The sequence below is a fragment of the Amorphotheca resinae genome (genome assembly GCF_003019875.1).
Source record: "Amorphotheca resinae ATCC 22711 unplaced genomic scaffold M430scaffold_10, whole genome shotgun sequence".
NCBI lineage: Eukaryota > Fungi > Ascomycota > Leotiomycetes > Helotiales > Amorphothecaceae > Amorphotheca > Amorphotheca resinae.
In genome coordinates, this window is record NW_020194480.1 from 315,572 (window position 1) to 332,457 (window position 16,886).

The 16,886-nt window shown below is 50.6% G+C and overlaps 3 protein-coding genes across 3 annotated transcripts; 2 read left to right on the top strand and 1 right to left on the bottom strand.

Annotated features, from left to right (window-relative positions):
- Nucleotides 1-120: 120 nt before the first annotated feature.
- On the bottom strand, nucleotides 121-6,165 carry M430DRAFT_60556 (hypothetical protein; the record flags this gene model as incomplete). Its single annotated transcript, XM_024868863.1, has 3 exons — nucleotides 5,304-6,165; nucleotides 283-5,243; nucleotides 121-231 (listed from the first exon to the last, which is right to left on the bottom strand). The coding sequence occupies exons 1-3, from the start codon at nucleotides 5,830-5,832 to the stop codon at nucleotides 121-123; spliced, it is 5,601 nt and encodes a 1,866-aa protein (XP_024718284.1). The 5' UTR covers nucleotides 5,833-6,165.
- A 1,310-nt stretch (nucleotides 6,166-7,475) lies between these two features.
- On the top strand, nucleotides 7,476-14,264 carry M430DRAFT_169118 (hypothetical protein). Its single transcript, XM_024863551.1, has 3 exons — nucleotides 7,476-7,767; nucleotides 7,857-13,090; nucleotides 13,141-14,264. The coding sequence occupies exons 2-3, from the start codon at nucleotides 7,903-7,905 to the stop codon at nucleotides 14,256-14,258; spliced, it is 6,306 nt and encodes a 2,101-aa protein (XP_024718285.1). The 5' UTR covers nucleotides 7,476-7,767; nucleotides 7,857-7,902; the 3' UTR covers nucleotides 14,259-14,264.
- A 499-nt stretch (nucleotides 14,265-14,763) lies between these two features.
- M430DRAFT_60558 (hypothetical protein) lies at nucleotides 14,764-16,081 on the top strand (the record flags this gene model as incomplete). Its single annotated transcript, XM_024868864.1, has 3 exons — nucleotides 14,764-15,164; nucleotides 15,216-15,771; nucleotides 15,831-16,081. Exons 1-3 carry the CDS (start codon nucleotides 14,829-14,831, stop codon nucleotides 16,079-16,081), a joined length of 1,143 nt encoding a protein of 380 aa, XP_024718286.1. The 5' UTR covers nucleotides 14,764-14,828.
- Between the last annotated feature and the right edge of the window lie 805 nt (nucleotides 16,082-16,886).

Sequence of the window (16,886 nt, forward strand, 5' to 3'; positions counted from 1 at the left end):
TATCAGTCGCCAGCATTCAGACAGGAACAGGTAAAAAAGTTATGCAAAGCGCCAGTAGAACCCCCTCAGATAGTGCAATGTTTATAAGAACGAACCCAATGTACAAGAAGAAATGTGTGTTTAAAATGTAGCAACTGCGATAGCGATTGCCTGGGTATCGGAGTGGGAGATCGAGACACTGATCTCCTTCACGCCGGCCTGCTTCGCAGCTTGTGCGGCATCACCGTGGAGCTGATACTTGTTAGTCGACGGTTATGTTATTGTGGTACGGGAAAGACTTACGCTGACAATCGGTGCCCCCTTTTCATTATTGGTGATTTCAATGTCCTTCAAAGGTGCACCAGCCCCCTTGCTCACCACGCCAAGTGACTTGAAGACTGCCTCCTTGGCACTCCACTTCCCGGCAAATGAAGCTTGCGGGTTAGGTGCCTGTGTGCAATAGCTTTGCTCCTTGGCGGTGAAATTGCGCTCTATGAAGGTGGCGTTCTCAATGTTGATGGCTGAAATATCCTCCACATCGACACCAACCTTGTTGTTAGCAGTGGCGGCACCTTTAGCCAGCGACTCGACCATCTGCCTTGTGCTCTCGGTCCTGTCTTTGTGCGCAGCCTTCTGCGCAAAGTTGGGAGGATACGTAAGAGTGGAAGTCTTCTTGTCGACTGATACGCGGGCGTCTGGGTTGAGGAAAACAGATCCTTGCTGCTCATCAGTGTATGGCGAGGTGGTCTTGGCAACGAACAAGGAGTTGTTGATCAAGCCGTTATGGAAGTATCGGTACGCCTTCTTTTGTCGAGACTGAACCTTGGAACAATATGCGGAATATGTGGCTTCGTCAAGCGTCGCAAAAAGATACTTGGGGTGGATACCGATAGCTTGAGCTCCCTTCTGACCGAAACCGAATGAGGTGACAGAGAATGCCTTCACACCATCTGTTTGGATGCTTCGGCTGGGGTACAAGATATAATCGAATTTCTCCATGACTTCATCGACGTTGTCGGCATTCCTGTTTCCAGGCACCAAACCGCTGTTGAGGACTTGCAAACATCCGTTGAGCATCCAGGCACCGGCAGCACCCTTCGGGTGACCAGTCAGATACTTCTGGAAGATACCCATGACAGCATTACCCTTCTTTCTGCCAAGGTGCTTCAGCTGCTGGCAAATGACAGAAGATTCGTTCTTGTCGTTGGCAACAGTCGAAGTACCGTGGAAGGAGGCGACGCCAAGATCGTCGATGGTAAGACCCCAGGTAGCAAGAGCACCACGGAGAGGTGCGATGGTTGGATCTTGCTTCCAGAAGTTGTTTCCAAGGCTGTTTAGAACTTCCCGCTCCTGGCGAGCTGCCTCGCGTTCGATGTGCAGGGCGCGGTGTTCAGCGTATTCTGCCTCGTTGAATGCGGCACCCTGTGCCTTCATAGCAGCAATTTCCTCATGCAAGTACTCAAGCTCCGCCTCTTGCCATTGCTTGATGTTCTTCTTCCGGAGCTCGATTTGCCGGCGACGATACTTGATATCGAGGAGAGGCGACGGGAACCTGCCAGGGTTCTCACGAGCAGTAGTGAGAACACCTTGACCAGGTGCTGGTACTGATCGTCCAATCTTATCGGTGGCAGTGGTGGTCAGACCAATGATACCGTAAATGGGGACACCCATATCGAGAGCAAGTTTGGCAGTCATGATGACCTGGATACCGCAACCTTGAGACTCCATAAAGCCATTTCGAGTGGTGGTAGTGGGTCTTGACATTTCCTTGGGTGTGCGGCCATGTTCAAACTCATCGACGGCATTGCTGGTAGCCTTCATGTTGGCGAACTCGTAAGACCCTTCTTCTTGGAAGTCGTCAAAACCACCGACGAAGCAAACACGAGCTTTGCCTTCCACAATGGTCTCGTAACCGATATCGACTGACTCCACAGATGTTGCGCAAGCACCGACGGGGGTCTTGATGGGACCAGTAGATGAAATAAGCAGCATGTTGACCCAGGCACTCATAGTGTTGATGAAGGATTCTTGAAGGATGTCCTTCTGAAGTGGCTTGTCCAAGTAGCGATCTTTGTACATGCCTCGCAATGCGGAAGTACCACCAATACCGGAACCGATGCAGTTACCAACTTCTGAGATGTGGACATACTTGTAGAACTCATATGGATCCGTGATACCGGAGGCCAGCAGTGACTCTACGGTACAGACGAGAACAAACAAGGTGACGGGATCGACTTGTGAGATGATGTCGTCCGGGATACCATATTTCTTGGCGTCCCAACCTGTAGGGATTTGACCAGCGACAAGACGGTCGAACTTGAGTGCCTTGGGGATCATGAGACTAGCGCCCTTCTTCATACGGACAATGTATTCACCAGATTCTGGAATCTCGAAGATTTCAGCCTTGTCGCCATGCTCGCGCTTGAACTCTTCGGCAGTCTCCTTCGAAGTCTCGAATGGCTCAAGGTCTTCTTCAATAACAACCTCTTGAAGAAGCTGCTTCTTGTTAGGGTCATAGCCTTTGAAGAGTTCTGGCTCGATCAGGCGGATACCAGAGTGCTCGAGAATGTACTTCTCGTACTTGGCCTTGACGTCTTTGTCGTCAACTGGTTCTCCAGTCTTAGCATCCACCCATCCAGCGTACTGCTTGCCCTTGATTGGTCCGTTGTGATTCTTAATCAGACCCATGATCCAGGCCATCTCCACGCAGCCTTCAAGAGAGAATTCACCGTACGCCTCCATTTCCCATCGGGTACGCGAGTTACCCCATGGTCCAACTTCAGCAAAGCCAGTGACAACAACAACCTTCTCAAGGTCAACCATGCCCTTGAGGTCTTCGTTGAGTGGTTTGACGTCCTTCTCCCAGTCTGGAAGGGGAGGGAAGTCGAATTTGATATTCGCACGAGGCTCGATGGTGACCTTCTTGTAAAGCGCTTCACTGTCTGCTCCGTTGATGATTTTGTTCTCAATGGCAGTCTCCTTGGTAACCGCTTGGCGGACTTCGCTGGTCTCCATAATGTCCTTACGGAGCTTGGTCATCAGAGTTTTGAGATCAGGGATGAATTGAAGGCCACCGTTGAGATCAGCGAAGACAGGCTCTGACTGACAGAGGTCCACAATCGTAGGTGCCATAAGACCCAGCAAGTTGAAAGCCATCTCTTGCTGGGAGAATGTGCGAACGCCATACGCCTCGACGCCTTCAGCAACAATGTTGTTACCAGACATAAGGCCAGTTCCACGAGTCCACCCAATAACGGCACCGCAGATGGTGAGGAAGTTGCCCCAGCTCTCTGAGTGCCACCTGTTGAACAGGGTTTCCAACGCCAATTTGGACTCGGAATAGAGACCATCATTTCCGAAGGTGCCATGGTTGGGTGAAAGAGGGAGAACAACTTGGGCTGGACGAGTTTCGAAGCCTCGTTCGGCTTTCTGAGTCTTGACACAACCAAGCAGACGTAGTAGGTTTGTTAACATGATACGGTGAGCAAGCTCGGATTTGGAATCGATGGAGTCGATTTCGCGACCATTTTCAGGAATGGCGGCAAAAGGTATGACATAGTCGAGATCCCATCCCAGGCCTTTCTTTGGATCATAGATATAGTCGACCAAGGCTTCGACATCTTGCTTGCTGCCCTGATTGAATGGTACAACAATAAGCTGAGAGCCTCGCGCGCCGTACCGGGCATACATCGACTGGTAGTACTCTGTCACCTCCCGGGAGAAACGGCTGGTGGTGACGACCACCTTAGCACCGCCACTGATCAGACCTTGCAAAACCTCAGCGCCAATCGAACCAGCTCCAGCACCAGTCATCAAGGCATTCTTGCCCTGGAACGTGACGCCAGATTTGGCGGCTTGCTCTAGAACATCCAAGTAAAGTCCGGTGAGTTTCTTGCTGTACTCCCAGCCATGCTCATCCTTTCTCTTGAGGTGAAGGAAGGGAATAGTCTCAACCTTTCCAGCCTTTGTTGCTCCATTGCCAGGACGAGCAACGCCGTTCTTCTTGGCATGACCATTGAGCTTACCGTTGGTCTCTTTGGGAATGATCTGCCCTTCACTCATGGCAAGTGATCTGATGACATCGGCGTAAAGAGACTTGATCTGAAGCTGAGATGCCTTGGAGAGCTTGTGTTGTTGCTTGATAAGCTTGTAAATGCGGCCGAGGTCATTTTGAACCTTTGTTCGATTGCCGTACTCTGAAATCTTTCCTCCATCAGCCATTTCGCGCACATAATGCTCGAGCTTCCGAGCGCTAGCTCTTGGGACTTCTGTATAATCCAGATTGCCCCGGGCATCGATGGTTGTATGGGGTCCAGTGGGGATTGCAACGTCTTTGTAGGCAGGTGGGCTCTCCAAAACTTCACGGCAGTTCTCTATAAGCTGCTGGCCGAGCTCTTTGGCGAGCTGGTATGTCTCGCCTCGCTCAGTCGGACAGTTATCAATGTGATATTGCATGAACTCCAGAAGTGTGGGGTTGGATCGGTTCATGACGCGAATGCACTGGCTGACAATCTCACGGTCGACAACCTTCAGCCGGCCAAAGATAATGTCGTAATACATAGTCAGGGCGTCTTGACGTGCCCAGTTCCAGGAGGAATCGTAGACTCGGGCCTTGAGAGCACTGAAGACGGGCTCAATACCTGTAGCGTAAAATTCGCCATGCTCCGCGTTCCAGAGATCCAATTGAGCCTGCAGGGTCTTTTGCGATTCTTGAGAACCAATGTACGCCTTGTCCCCTGCTCGGAGATCCATTTTCAAGTATCGCGCGAAGAGCTCGAGTTGTTGTTTGAAAAGGGCTCTCTGGTCCTTTGTCAACGCGTCAATGGCAGCGGGGTCCATCATCATTCCGCCGCCAGCTCCAGCACCATCATTGCTTGCCACTGGTGCTGCGAGACTGATCCCAGCATTAGCAGCATATTTATGTGCAACGTCGTCTAAGAATGTTTTGGCGTCGTTCTCCGCGGGAAGACGTGCAGCTGGCTCCATTGTGAGGGCCAAGAGCAAAACACCATCCTGTCTGCCGGGACCAAGGCCCCATCTCGTCTCCAAATACTTTCGGGCTGCGGTGATATTGAAACCACCCGGCATCTTTGAGGAGATTAACCTCGCAACAAGTGATGAGGACTGCTTTCCGAGCTGTCCGTTGAAAGTCGCTTGCATCGAGGCTCCCAATTCATCTAGAGGGGTATCTTCAGGTTTCTCGGGCGTCGAGCCAAATTCTTTGCCTAAATCTCCCAGAATTTCATTTTGAAGGGTAGATTTACCTAAGTAGGAAATCAGATTTGCCTTGCATGATACCATATGTAAGAGATTTCAATACTTACCACCAACTAAATCCTTAACTGCTTTGCTCAATGGGATGTCTGACAAGGACTTCTTGAGCTTCTGTGCAATCAAGGTTCGCACAATGTCCACGGCCGTAACAGGTGCATCTGGAACTTGTGCTGCTGGCCCAGCGCTTGGTGGCGGTCGCGGAGGGGCTGCTGCCGCCGGCGCTGAACTTGGGGCTGGAGCTGAGGGAGATGCGGCGGGTGCACTTGTCGCAGCTGCCGGCTCAGGCTCATCCTCCGCGGGATCTACATCGTAGTAGATCTGCTTTGCGTCCTTGTTGTAGCAAAGAATTTGTCTTTGCACGGATTTCGCGGCATCGTAAGCTTCGTACTTGGACGCGATTGTCCGCTTTGCCATAACACCAAGAGTATCTGCTGGACCAATTTCAACGATCCTCTCAGTCGTCTTCTCTGCAAGGATCACATCCTGGGTTTCAATCCATCTCACAGGTGAGGCGAATTGATATGCTAGCAGCTCGACGAGAAGGGTATGGGCGAGCTCCTGCTCGACTTCGGGACGCATTTTGGCGGTAATTTTACGTCCGGAGACGAGAGTGCGACTGGGAGGAGGGAGGATCGACGGAGGGAAAGGTCGGATAGGTCGATTATAAGGTCAATGTCTGCCTCGATTGTACTCTTATAGGTTGTAATGGCGCAGGTTCCTGAGTAGCGAAAGAAGGCCGCCCTGGAAAAGGGAAAAAAGCAGCGTAGGTATTACAACGAAGACGAAGGCGTATTAAAGAGGATGATGCAGACAATGAGGCGGGACAATGATCGAGAGATGGGGTAGCGGCGTGACGAGGAGAGAGTTACGGAGGAAAGGAAGCTGGAACTGATCTTTCACTCCCTTGCGGTGTTGTCTGGCGTTGTTGAGCCAAAAAGTTGTCTCTTCACCTCAACGCTGCTGCGGGCCTAGTCTGTCTGTGGACTAGCGTGTCAGGACCCCAGTCGGGACCAGGGACCCTTGTCACGATTGGCTGCATTATGCACATCCGCGTAAATGTCTGGTTATATACGGCGTAATCACTTATAATCATGGCCGTCATTATTGGCGGTACCTTACGGAGTCGTAGAGTGACAAGAAGAGCACATCTCATGTCTGATGAAGGTTGCTGGATCAAGAATGAACAACCATTATCCTCTCGCCAGCATAGCATCAGAAAGCCTTCACCTTCTCTGTGGACAATATATTTGGAGGTGTGTGCCAGAGCCTGTCTTTCTCAGTTTCTGGTTACTCCTGTCGTCCTGCTGTCACGATGCTACAGAAGGCGTTGTCTTCACAGGTTGCTATGAGGCAGCTGTGCCTGGGCTAATGATTGATGTTTACTGATCATGCCGCAGTTTGAGGGCCTTGCTTTGGAATATTTTTGCCTTTGATCCGCGTATTCCTCTCTTTAATTGTAGGTAGTTGATAAAGCACTGTAGGTATCTCTCAGTCCTGATGAGACAGACGGTCATGTAGGCTTGTCTCCCTTACCCTTGCCATCTAGTGAAAGCTTGTCCTCTAAGGCTCCGGGTAGGGCGTGAAACACTTGAACGATGATGGTTGATACAGAGTCAAGACTCAAGAGTCAACCCCCTTTTTGATGGAGGCATCATCCTACTACACGCGTACCCGTCGAGTAAAGAGGTGATTATATAATGGAGTAATCATGACCGTTCTTACTGGCCTATAATTCTCATAAAATCAATCGTCAGGCAACAAGGTTGATGGGCTGATTGTATAACGCTGTGAATAAAGGGGGAGAGAAAAGGGGCATGGGCGTGCATAACTGCAATCGTTCGACACTGAAGGGGCCAGAATCAAGCCATTTTGAGGACAGCAACCTGCCTAAGGAAAATAGCACACGATAACTTCCAGACGGCCCATACATTCGGTTGGAGGGAGCGCGCGGGACTGGTTGGCAGCGGGCGGGATGTGGATTATCGTGTATATAGCAGGGACCGTAATAATGATCCCCGGGTAAAATATCTGTAAAATACGCATAATCCCGTTTTACGGAGCGTATTTGGCCACCCTTCGCCGACCCCTAGTACGGGACCCGAGGCTCTCCGCAACCCGCTGCCGCGGATGGCCAATCACAGCCCCTGGATCCGAGATGCAGCCCAACAACACATTAGTGTGTCAAGAACTTTTGGCGGACGTTGGGAGCTCGAGCGTGTAGCAGAGCATTCTTGTTCTGTCAGCGTCGAGGACATCTTTCTTTTGCCCACAATCCATAATCCTCCTCAATTGACCTCCTCCTCCAACCTTCCGCAAGGCAGACTCCTCCTCCTCTGCTCCCCCCACTCTCTGTGTTCATATTTCTGCCGCCTTGTCGCCGCTCGCTCTCCTTACAGTTCAAGAGCCGGGAGAAGGTTTTGTTGACACAGACTGATCTGCCTGCTCCTCCGCGGCAAAACAAGCCTCCTCTGCTCTCCTGCTCTTCATTGAGTTCCTGGAGTCTTTTAAAGATAGGTCAGTGGCAAGATCTCTGTTCATCGTCTTCAGCTGGCCCGGAACTGCTTCCTGTCTCTGTCCGACATCCCTACTAAATTTGCGTTCAGACAGACAGCTCTCGAAATACATACCCTCACGACGTAATTCCTCACGATGTACGGATCATCTACCGGTCCGCAGACGGGAGTCTCTACTCCACGGTCATCCTCGTCTTTGCGACCTCTTGTCCTTTCGCATGGCTCGCTCGAGCATTCCTTTTTAATACCCACAAATCTCCATTTCCACGCCTCCCAGATCAAGGACCGCTTCCTTGCCTCGCTACCCGAACCTACAGACGAACTCGCGCAAGATGACGAGCCGTCTTCCGTCCCAGAGCTGGTTGCGCGGTATCTTGGATTTATCGCACACGACGTTGAAGCGGGCGAGGATGATGCCCAGGGCTCCTACGAAGAGGTGCTCAGATTCGTGCTTAACGAGTTTGAACGGGCTTTCTTGGGAGGCAATGAGGTCCATGCTGTGGCTGCTTCCCTGCCCGGTATTGATGCGAAGAAGCTCGAGGTGGTACGAAGCTACTATGCCGCTCGAGCGGCCGCGAACAGACCAATTCGCCCTCATCAATCTGCCCTGTTCCGGGCTGCTGACGATGGTGCAGCAAAGGTGTACAGCGTTTTCGGAGGACAAGGAAATATTGAAGAGTATTTCGAGGAACTGAGGGAGCTATACAATACATACCCATCGTTTGTCGAGGACTTAATCAATTCTGCTGCAGAACTCTTGCAAAACCTAACCAGAGACCCAAGAGCGGAAAAGCTATACGCAAAAGGCCTTGATATTTTGGCCTGGTTACACGACCCGGAGGCAACACCAGATATCGATTATTTGGTCTCTGCGCCCGTTAGCTTCCCTTTGATCGGTCTTGTCCAGCTTTCACACTACAGTGTGACCTGCAAAGTTCTTGGTCTCACACCGGGGCAATTCAGAGACAGATTGAGTGGCACGACAGGTCACTCTCAGGGTGTTGTTTTAGCCGCTGCTACCGCCGCTGCAGACTCTTGGGATGATTTTAACAGAATTGCTATTTCATCCATCACGATTCTTTTCTGGATTGGATCGCGCAGCCAGCAAACCTACCCAACAACGTCCTTGGCTCCATCTATTCCCCAAGACTCGATCGACAACGGTGAGGGTAGACCAACGCCGATGTTGAGCATTCGAGATTTGTCACGAGCACAGGTCCAGGAACACATCGACGCCACCAACCAGTATCTCCCAGAAGATAGACATATTGCCATCTCCCTTGTGAACAGTGCGCGCAACATGGTAGTGACAGGACCTCCTATTTCGCTTTACGGTCTCAATCTCCAGCTCCGCAAAGTTAAGGCACCAACCGGTCTCGACCAGACTCGTATTCCGTTTACGGAGCGAAAGGTCAGATTCGTCAACAGATTCTTGCCGATCACCTCTCCTTTCCATAGCAAGTATCTCGCAGATGCCACTACACATATTGATGAGGATCTGAAGGACGTAAAGATTGACAGCAAGTCCCTGGGAATACCTGTATATGATACCAACACTGGCAAAGATCTTCGGGAGGTTAATGGGAACATTGTGCCAACTCTTGTGCGTCTTATTACTCACGATCCAGTCAACTGGGAAAAGGCCACCGCATTCCCTGAAGCTACTCATATCTTGGACTTCGGCCCTGGAGGAATTTCCGGCCTTGGTGTCTTGACAAGTCGCAACAAGGATGGGACTGGTGTTCGTGTCATTTTGGCTGGTTCCATCGCTGGCACCGTTCCAGAAGTTGGGTACAAACCCGAGATGTTTGATCGGGATGAGGAGCACGCGGTCAAATATGCCGTCGACTGGGTCAAAGAACACGGCCCACGGTTGATCAAGACCTCGGCTGGCCAGACCTATGTTGATACAAAGATGAGTCGACTTTTGGGCGTTCCACCCGTCATGGTCGCCGGTATGACCCCCTGCACCGTGCCTTGGGATTTCGTTGCCGCGACCATGAACGCAGGTTATCAAATCGAGTTAGCCGGAGGTGGATACTACAACGCGAAAGACATGACAGAAGCCTTGACGAAGATTGAGAAGGCCATTCCTCCTGGACGAGGTATTACGGTGAATCTGATCTACGTCAATCCTCGTGCGATGCAATGGCAAATCCCTCTCCTTGGTCAATTACGGGCTGAGGGAATCCCGATTGAAGGTTTGACTATTGGGGCCGGTGTGCCATCTATTGAGGTCGCCCAAGAGTATATCGACACCCTCGGGTTGAAGCATATCTCGTTCAAGCCGGGTTCCGTAGAAGCCATTCAATCCGTCATCAACATTGCCAAAGCAAGCCCAAATTTCCCGGTCATGATGCAGTGGACTGGAGGACGTGGTGGTGGACACCATTCTTTTGAAGATTTCCATCAACCGATCCTACAAATGTATGGTCGTATCCGGAGATGCGAGAATCTCATTCTGGTAGCAGGCAGCGGTTTCGGTGGCGCCGAGGATACATACCCCTACCTTACCGGTACTTGGTCTGCAAAATATGGATATCCCCCCATGCCCTTTGATGGATGCCTGTTTGGCAGTCGTATGATGACTGCGAAGGAGGCCCACACTAGCAAGAACGCCAAGAAGGCCATCACAGAAGCAGAGGGTCTTGATGACAGCCAGTGGGAGAAGACCTACAAAGGACCCGCTGGTGGGGTCATCACTGTGAGATCCGAGATGGGCGAGCCCATTCACAAGCTCGCAACTCGGGGTGTCAAGTTCTGGGCCGAAATGGATCAAAAGATCTTCAGCTTGCCGAAGCAGAAACGCGTAGCAGAGCTGAAGAAGAACCGTGACTACATCATCAAGAAGCTCAACGATGATTTCCAAAAAGTCTGGTTCGGACGCAACAAAGCTGGCGAGACTGTTGATCTCGAGGATATGACTTATGGAGAGGTTGTCCGACGCATGGTTGACTTGATGTACGTCAAGCACGAATCTCGCTGGATCGATAAGTCCTACGAGGTCTTGACCGGTGATTTCATCCGACGTGTTGAGGAGCGTTTCACCGCGAGTCAAGGCAAGCCATCCCTGCTTCAGAGCTATTCCGAGCTCGATGACCCATATCCAGCTGTTGAGAGAATCCTGGCTGCCTATCCAGAAGCAGAAACTCAGCTCATTAACGCTCAGGATGTGCAACACTTCCTTATCCTTTGCCAGCGTCGTGGCCAGAAGCCCACAACATTCATTCCAGCCTTGGATGAAAACTTTGAGTTCTACTTCAAGAAGGATTCTCTTTGGCAATCAGAGGATCTAGAGGCTGTCATTGATCAAGACGTTGGCCGAACCTGTATCTTGCAAGGTCCTACTGCCGTCAAGTATTCAAAGGTCGTCGACGAACCCATCAAAGAGATCCTCGATGGTATTCATAATGCTCACATCAAGGGCTTGACTAAGGACATTTATGGCGGTGACGAATCATCCATTCCAGTCATCGAGTACTTTGGCGGCAAGCTCATCGACGCTGAGCCGGAGGTCGATATTGAAGGTCTCACTATCTCGCAGGAGACTGACAAGACAACGTACCGTCTGTCAGCATCTGCCAGTGCTGCACTTCCATCTCTCGAGTCGTGGCTGTCTCTTCTTGCCGGAGCCAAACGTTCATGGAGACACGCTCTTTTCACCTCTGAGGTCTTCGTGCAAGGCCAGAAGTTCCAGACTAACCCGATGAAGCGCATCTTCGCTCCCGTCCGAGGGCTCTTGGTTGAAATTGCTCACCCTGACGAGCCATCTAAGACCGTCATTACTGTGCAGGAACAGACAAGACCTAATCACTACACCACAGTTATTGACGTCAAGGTTGTTGGCAAGAATGAGATCTTGGTCAATATGATTAAAGAGACAACCGCTGTCGGAAAGCCAGTAGCATTGCCCCTCAGGTTCACGTATCATCCAGAGGCTGGATATGCACCCATTCGTGAAGTCATGGAGGGACGGAACGATCGCATCAAGGAATTTTACTGGCGTGCATGGTTCGGTAATGAGACTCTAGACCTCGATGCGCCAGTGACTGGGACATTCAACGGTGGTAAAGCTCGCATCACAAGTGAGGCTATCAATGACTTCGTCCATGCTGTCGGCAATACTGGGGAAGCATTTGTCGACCGACCAGGAAAGGAAGTCTTCGCTCCTATGGACTTTGCTATTGTTGTTGGTTGGAAAGCCATCACAAAGCCAATCTTCCCTAGGACCATTGATGGGGACCTTCTCAAGCTTGTCCATCTTTCAAACGGCTTCCGCATGCTACCCGGTGCCGAACCATTGAAGAAAGGTGATGAGGTCGAAACAACTGCCCAAGTCAATGCTGTCATCAACCAAGATTCCGGCAAGATGGTGGAAGTCTGCGGAACTATTACCCGACAAGGCCGCCCTGTGATGGAAGTTACCTCACAATTCTTGTACCGTGGAGCATACACCGATTTCGAGAACACGTTCCAACGAAAGCAAGAAACCCCCATGCAAATTCATCTGGCTACAAGTAAGGATGTTGCTGTCCTGAAATCCAAGGAGTGGTTCAGCTTGGATGAGCCCGAACACGAGCTTCTTGGACAGACCCTGACCTTCCGTCTCCAAAGCTTGGTTCGTTTCAAGAACAAGACCGTCTTCAGTAGCGTTGAAACTAGGGGTCAAGTCTTGATGGAATTGCCTACCAAGGAGATCATTCAAGTCGCTAGTGTCGAATATGATGCTGGCGTCTCGCACGGCAACCCCGTCATTGACTACCTTGAGAGACATGGATCTTCTATCGAACAGCCTATCAACTTCGAGAACCCAATTCCTTTGAGTGGCAAGACGCCTCTTCTTCTCAAAGCGCCTGCATCCAACGAGACTTACGCCCGTGTCTCTGGTGACTACAACCCAATTCACGTGTCCCGCGTTTTTGCCAGTTACGCCAGCCTCCCTGGTACTATCACCCATGGCATGTACTCAAGTGCAGCCGTTCGAAGCTTGGTGGAGACCTGGGCTGCAGACAACAATGTTGGCCGTGTTCGAAGTTTCCACGCTTCGCTCACCGGTATGGTCCTTCCCAACGATGACATTGAGGTCAAATTACAACATGTCGGGATGGTCGCTGGCCGAAAGATCATCAAGGTCGAGGCTAGCAACAAGGAAACTGAAGATAAGGTTTTGCTTGGTGAAGCTGAGGTTGAACAGCCTGTCTCAGCATATGTTTTCACTGGACAAGGTTCTCAGGAACAGGGTATGGGAATGGAGCTTTATGCAAGCAGCCCCGTCGCGAAAGAGGTATGGGACCGAGCCGACAAGCATTTCCTCGACAACTATGGTAAGCACTTCCTGATCTTGATCCTCAATATCCTGGCTAATCAAAAATAGGTTTCGCCATCACCAACATCGTGAGAAACAACCCCAAGGAACTTACGATTTATTTCGGTGGCCCTCGTGGTAAGGCTATTCGCCAAAACTACATGTCCATGACCTTCGAGACGGTTGGGGCCGATGGATCTATCAAATCAGAGAAGATTTTCAAGGAGATTGACGAGAAGACGACCTCGTACACCTACAGATCACCAACCGGTCTCCTCTCTGCCACGCAGTTCACTCAACCTGCCTTGACGCTCATGGAGAAGGCCAGCTTTGAGGATATGCGATCCAAGGGTCTTGTTCAACGAGACAGCAGTTTTGCTGGTCACTCGCTCGGAGAATACTCAGCTCTCGCCGCTCTCGCAGATGTCATGCCTATTGAGAGTTTGGTGTCTGTCGTCTTCTACAGAGGTCTTACCATGCAAGTCGCTGTCGAGCGCGATGCCGCCGGACGATCTAACTACTCTATGTGTGCCGTCAACCCCAGCAGAATCTCCAAGACATTCAATGAGCAAGCTCTTCAATATGTTGTCGAAAACATTGCCGAGGAGACCACTTGGTTGCTCGAAATTGTCAACTACAACATCGCCAACATGCAGTACGTCTGCGCTGGTGACCTCCGTGCCCTTGATACCCTCACCGGCGTCACCAACTACCTGAAGGCGCAAAAGATCGACATCCAGCAACTGATGCAGACCTTGTCACTCGAAGACGTCAAAGCGCACCTCGTTGAGATCATTCGCGAATGCGCCAAGCAAACAGAAGCCAAGCCTAAGCCTTTGGAGCTCCAGCGAGGCTTTGCTACTATTCCTCTCAAGGGCATCGATGTGCCTTTCCACTCCACTTTCTTGCGCTCAGGAGTCAAGCCTTTCCGAAGCTTCCTCCTCAGGAAGATCAACAAGACCACCATCGACCCAAGCAAGCTGATCGGAAAGTACATCCCCAACGTCACTGCCCGACCTTTCGAAATTACAAAGGAGTATTTCGAGGATGTGTATCGGTTGACAAACTCACCCAAGATTGGCAACATCTTGGCCAATTGGGACAAATATGAGGAGCCGCATACTAACGGTGTCAATGGAGCGAATGGTGCGAACGGGGTCAATGGTGTGAATGGTACACATGCATAGATAGTAGTCGATCATTTCGGGCGGCGTTTGGGCTCAAGAGCTTGCATTTGATCCACATTGGGAAGTTTATAGTTGTAATCGGAAGACTGCTTGCAGTAGCTGTACATTTTAAGAGACGAATTAGATATTTTCATGTTTAGAATCCATACTCTGTTAACAACTTCTGCGCTCTGCCACTCGTGCATTCTGATTTAATACGCGGCCCCTTTACCTACTCACCCCTCTCATACCTTACCTAAGGTAGGTAAATCAAGACCTGAAGCTGTATAGAGATGTCTTTAGAATGTGCGACAAAGCTTCTTCTCTAAAAACATTCTTCCTTACATATCAGCGAGTTCACAAACGTGAGGATAAGCTTTGTGCCTGGTACCTTAACCTTCTAGCACAGCCTCCCACGAGGAATGACGTCGTGTTGTGGCTGTGTGGCTGTGCAAAGGCGCGACTCGATAGACGCGTTCATGACAAGACAAAACCCCCGCCTCCCTGGCTTCATACTTTACATACCGACATCTTCAACTTCTGATACTGTAATTGATAATTAATATTTGGTTGATTCAGCAATAGCCCAAAATGTTGGAATACTTCACCTACAAGAAAATCAAGAAGCATCAGGCTGAGAAGAGAGCCCGGGCGCAAGTCCAAGAGCCCCTCATCAACGAAGAAGATGAGCACTTCCTTACACGCATAGTATCTGCAGAGGGAACGCCACCTCCTCTGCCAGAGCGCCCTCAGGGATGGCGAATCGAAGCTGGAGACTCGACGGGCAACGCGTCTCAGGTAATTCCCGGCGGGGAAGATTACGAACATGATGACAATGGCAATGCCAAGGGGAAGGAGAACGAGAAGCCCACGGATACAAAGAAAGCTAATCGCTTCTCCTTCCTCCACAGACACGGCACTAACAAGGCATGCTCTGATTCCCCAATTTCTCAATCCTATTATCTAATATACCAGCAGGACAACCTCAAACCCAGCCCCGATGTCGACCCAGCTGAAGCCACCAAAGAAGAAGATGACATCAACCGCGTGCTCGACGACCTCAACCTCGCAGCGGTAAACAACCGCGCTTTTTCCATCTCCAAAGAATCCCAAGAGCTAGTCAGGAAATTCACCGTCATTCTCAAAGACCTCGTGAACGGGGTGCCAACCGCCTACGATGACCTCGTGCACCTGCTCGACGACGCGCAAGGGACCTTGGCCAAATCCTATGACCATTTGCCCAGCTTCCTGAAGAAGTTGATCAAGCAGCTGCCGAATAAAATGACCAGTAATCTGGCCCCGGAACTGTTGGCCGTGGCAACGGAGGCGCAGGCGGTCCATGCTGCGTCTGGTTCTTCTTCTGGTGGAGGATTGGGAGGCGCGGCTAAGGGTCTGTTCAAGATCACTAGTCTGAAGGACTTGGTTACGAAGCCGGGGGCGGTGGTGAGCTTACTGAAAGCTATCATGAATGCGCTCAAACTCCGATGGCCAGCCTTTATGGGCACCAATGTTTTGCTAAGTCTTGCTTTATTCGGTAAGTAGACCGCCTCGTGTCTTTCCATCGAGATATATCTACTGACTCCTTATCAACAGTCCTCCTCTTCGTATTCTGGTACTGCCACAAACGAGGTCGCGAGACGAGGTTAGAGAAGGAGAGGGCCGTGGATAGCGACGGCCGGGTCATCGAGCTCGATGACGATCCTATGATCAGTGAAGCTGCTGCAAGGCATGACCAAGGCCGTGAATCAAGCGGAAGAGACACAACCCGCGAACAGCATGAAGGAAGTAGCAGTTCGTCAAGCGGTGCGCCCGCGGAACGGAATCCTGCACGCTCTACAGCCTAGGAGCGGAGTCTGGAGAAGAGATCTAATGACATACGCAAGAGAGCATGGTGAATGGTAGATAGATACCCTCGATGATGATGATACGACTTGGCTCTTTTTTTCTTTTTTCGGGGATGGGAAATATGGGAACGGAATCTGGATACGGGGAATGAAGTAATTGTATTTCACAGGCGTAGCTCACTCAATTAGCTTTTCCTAAAACAAAATATCAGAATTCTGATTGTTCAAGTACACATACATACATACATACATAACATCTCTCCCTACCCAATCTCAAAAGCCATATCCTCCCCCTCCCCCCAACATCCTCCAAGAACCAAAGAATCCAAATCCTTTCCTTGATTAATAATCCCGTGTCAAGGTTCTTGGGGACGTCTGAAAGAGATATACATACCAGTTATTTATGATATAAAGAATAAAGTATATACTCAGGGCGAGGGCCGGGGGGGGGGGGGGGTGGGAGATATGGAATCGGGATGTTTTGAATTTCGAGTTTTGAGCTTGGTCGGTCGCTTGGTTTGGTTTGGTTTGGTTTGGTTTGGTTTGGAGGTGGGGAGGGGGTTTGGAGGGATGAGGGTTTTTTTTGGGGGGGGAGGGGTTGGGTTTGGATACTGTTAAGGGGGGGGGGGGGGTAGGCAGGGTTGAAAAAATTACGGCACAGCGGGGCGATTTTGGGCGATTTTGTGCGATATTAATTAATTCCCGGTAAGTAGATAGGTAGTAGGTAGGTAGGTAAGAATGATACTGGGTTTGGAAAGGGGGGAATGACAAGCAAGCAAGCAATGTATAATCTCTAGGCGTATGT

Bases quoted from the DNA above. Each gene is read 5' to 3' on its own strand.
- M430DRAFT_169118 (XM_024863551.1), top strand. From the start codon at position 7,903: ATGTACGGATCATCTACCGGTCCGCAGACGGGAGTCTCTACTCCACGG. The intron at 13,091-13,140 runs GTAAGCACTTCC...AATCAAAAATAG, and splicing joins GCATTTCCTCGACAACTATG to GTTTCGCCATCACCAACATC.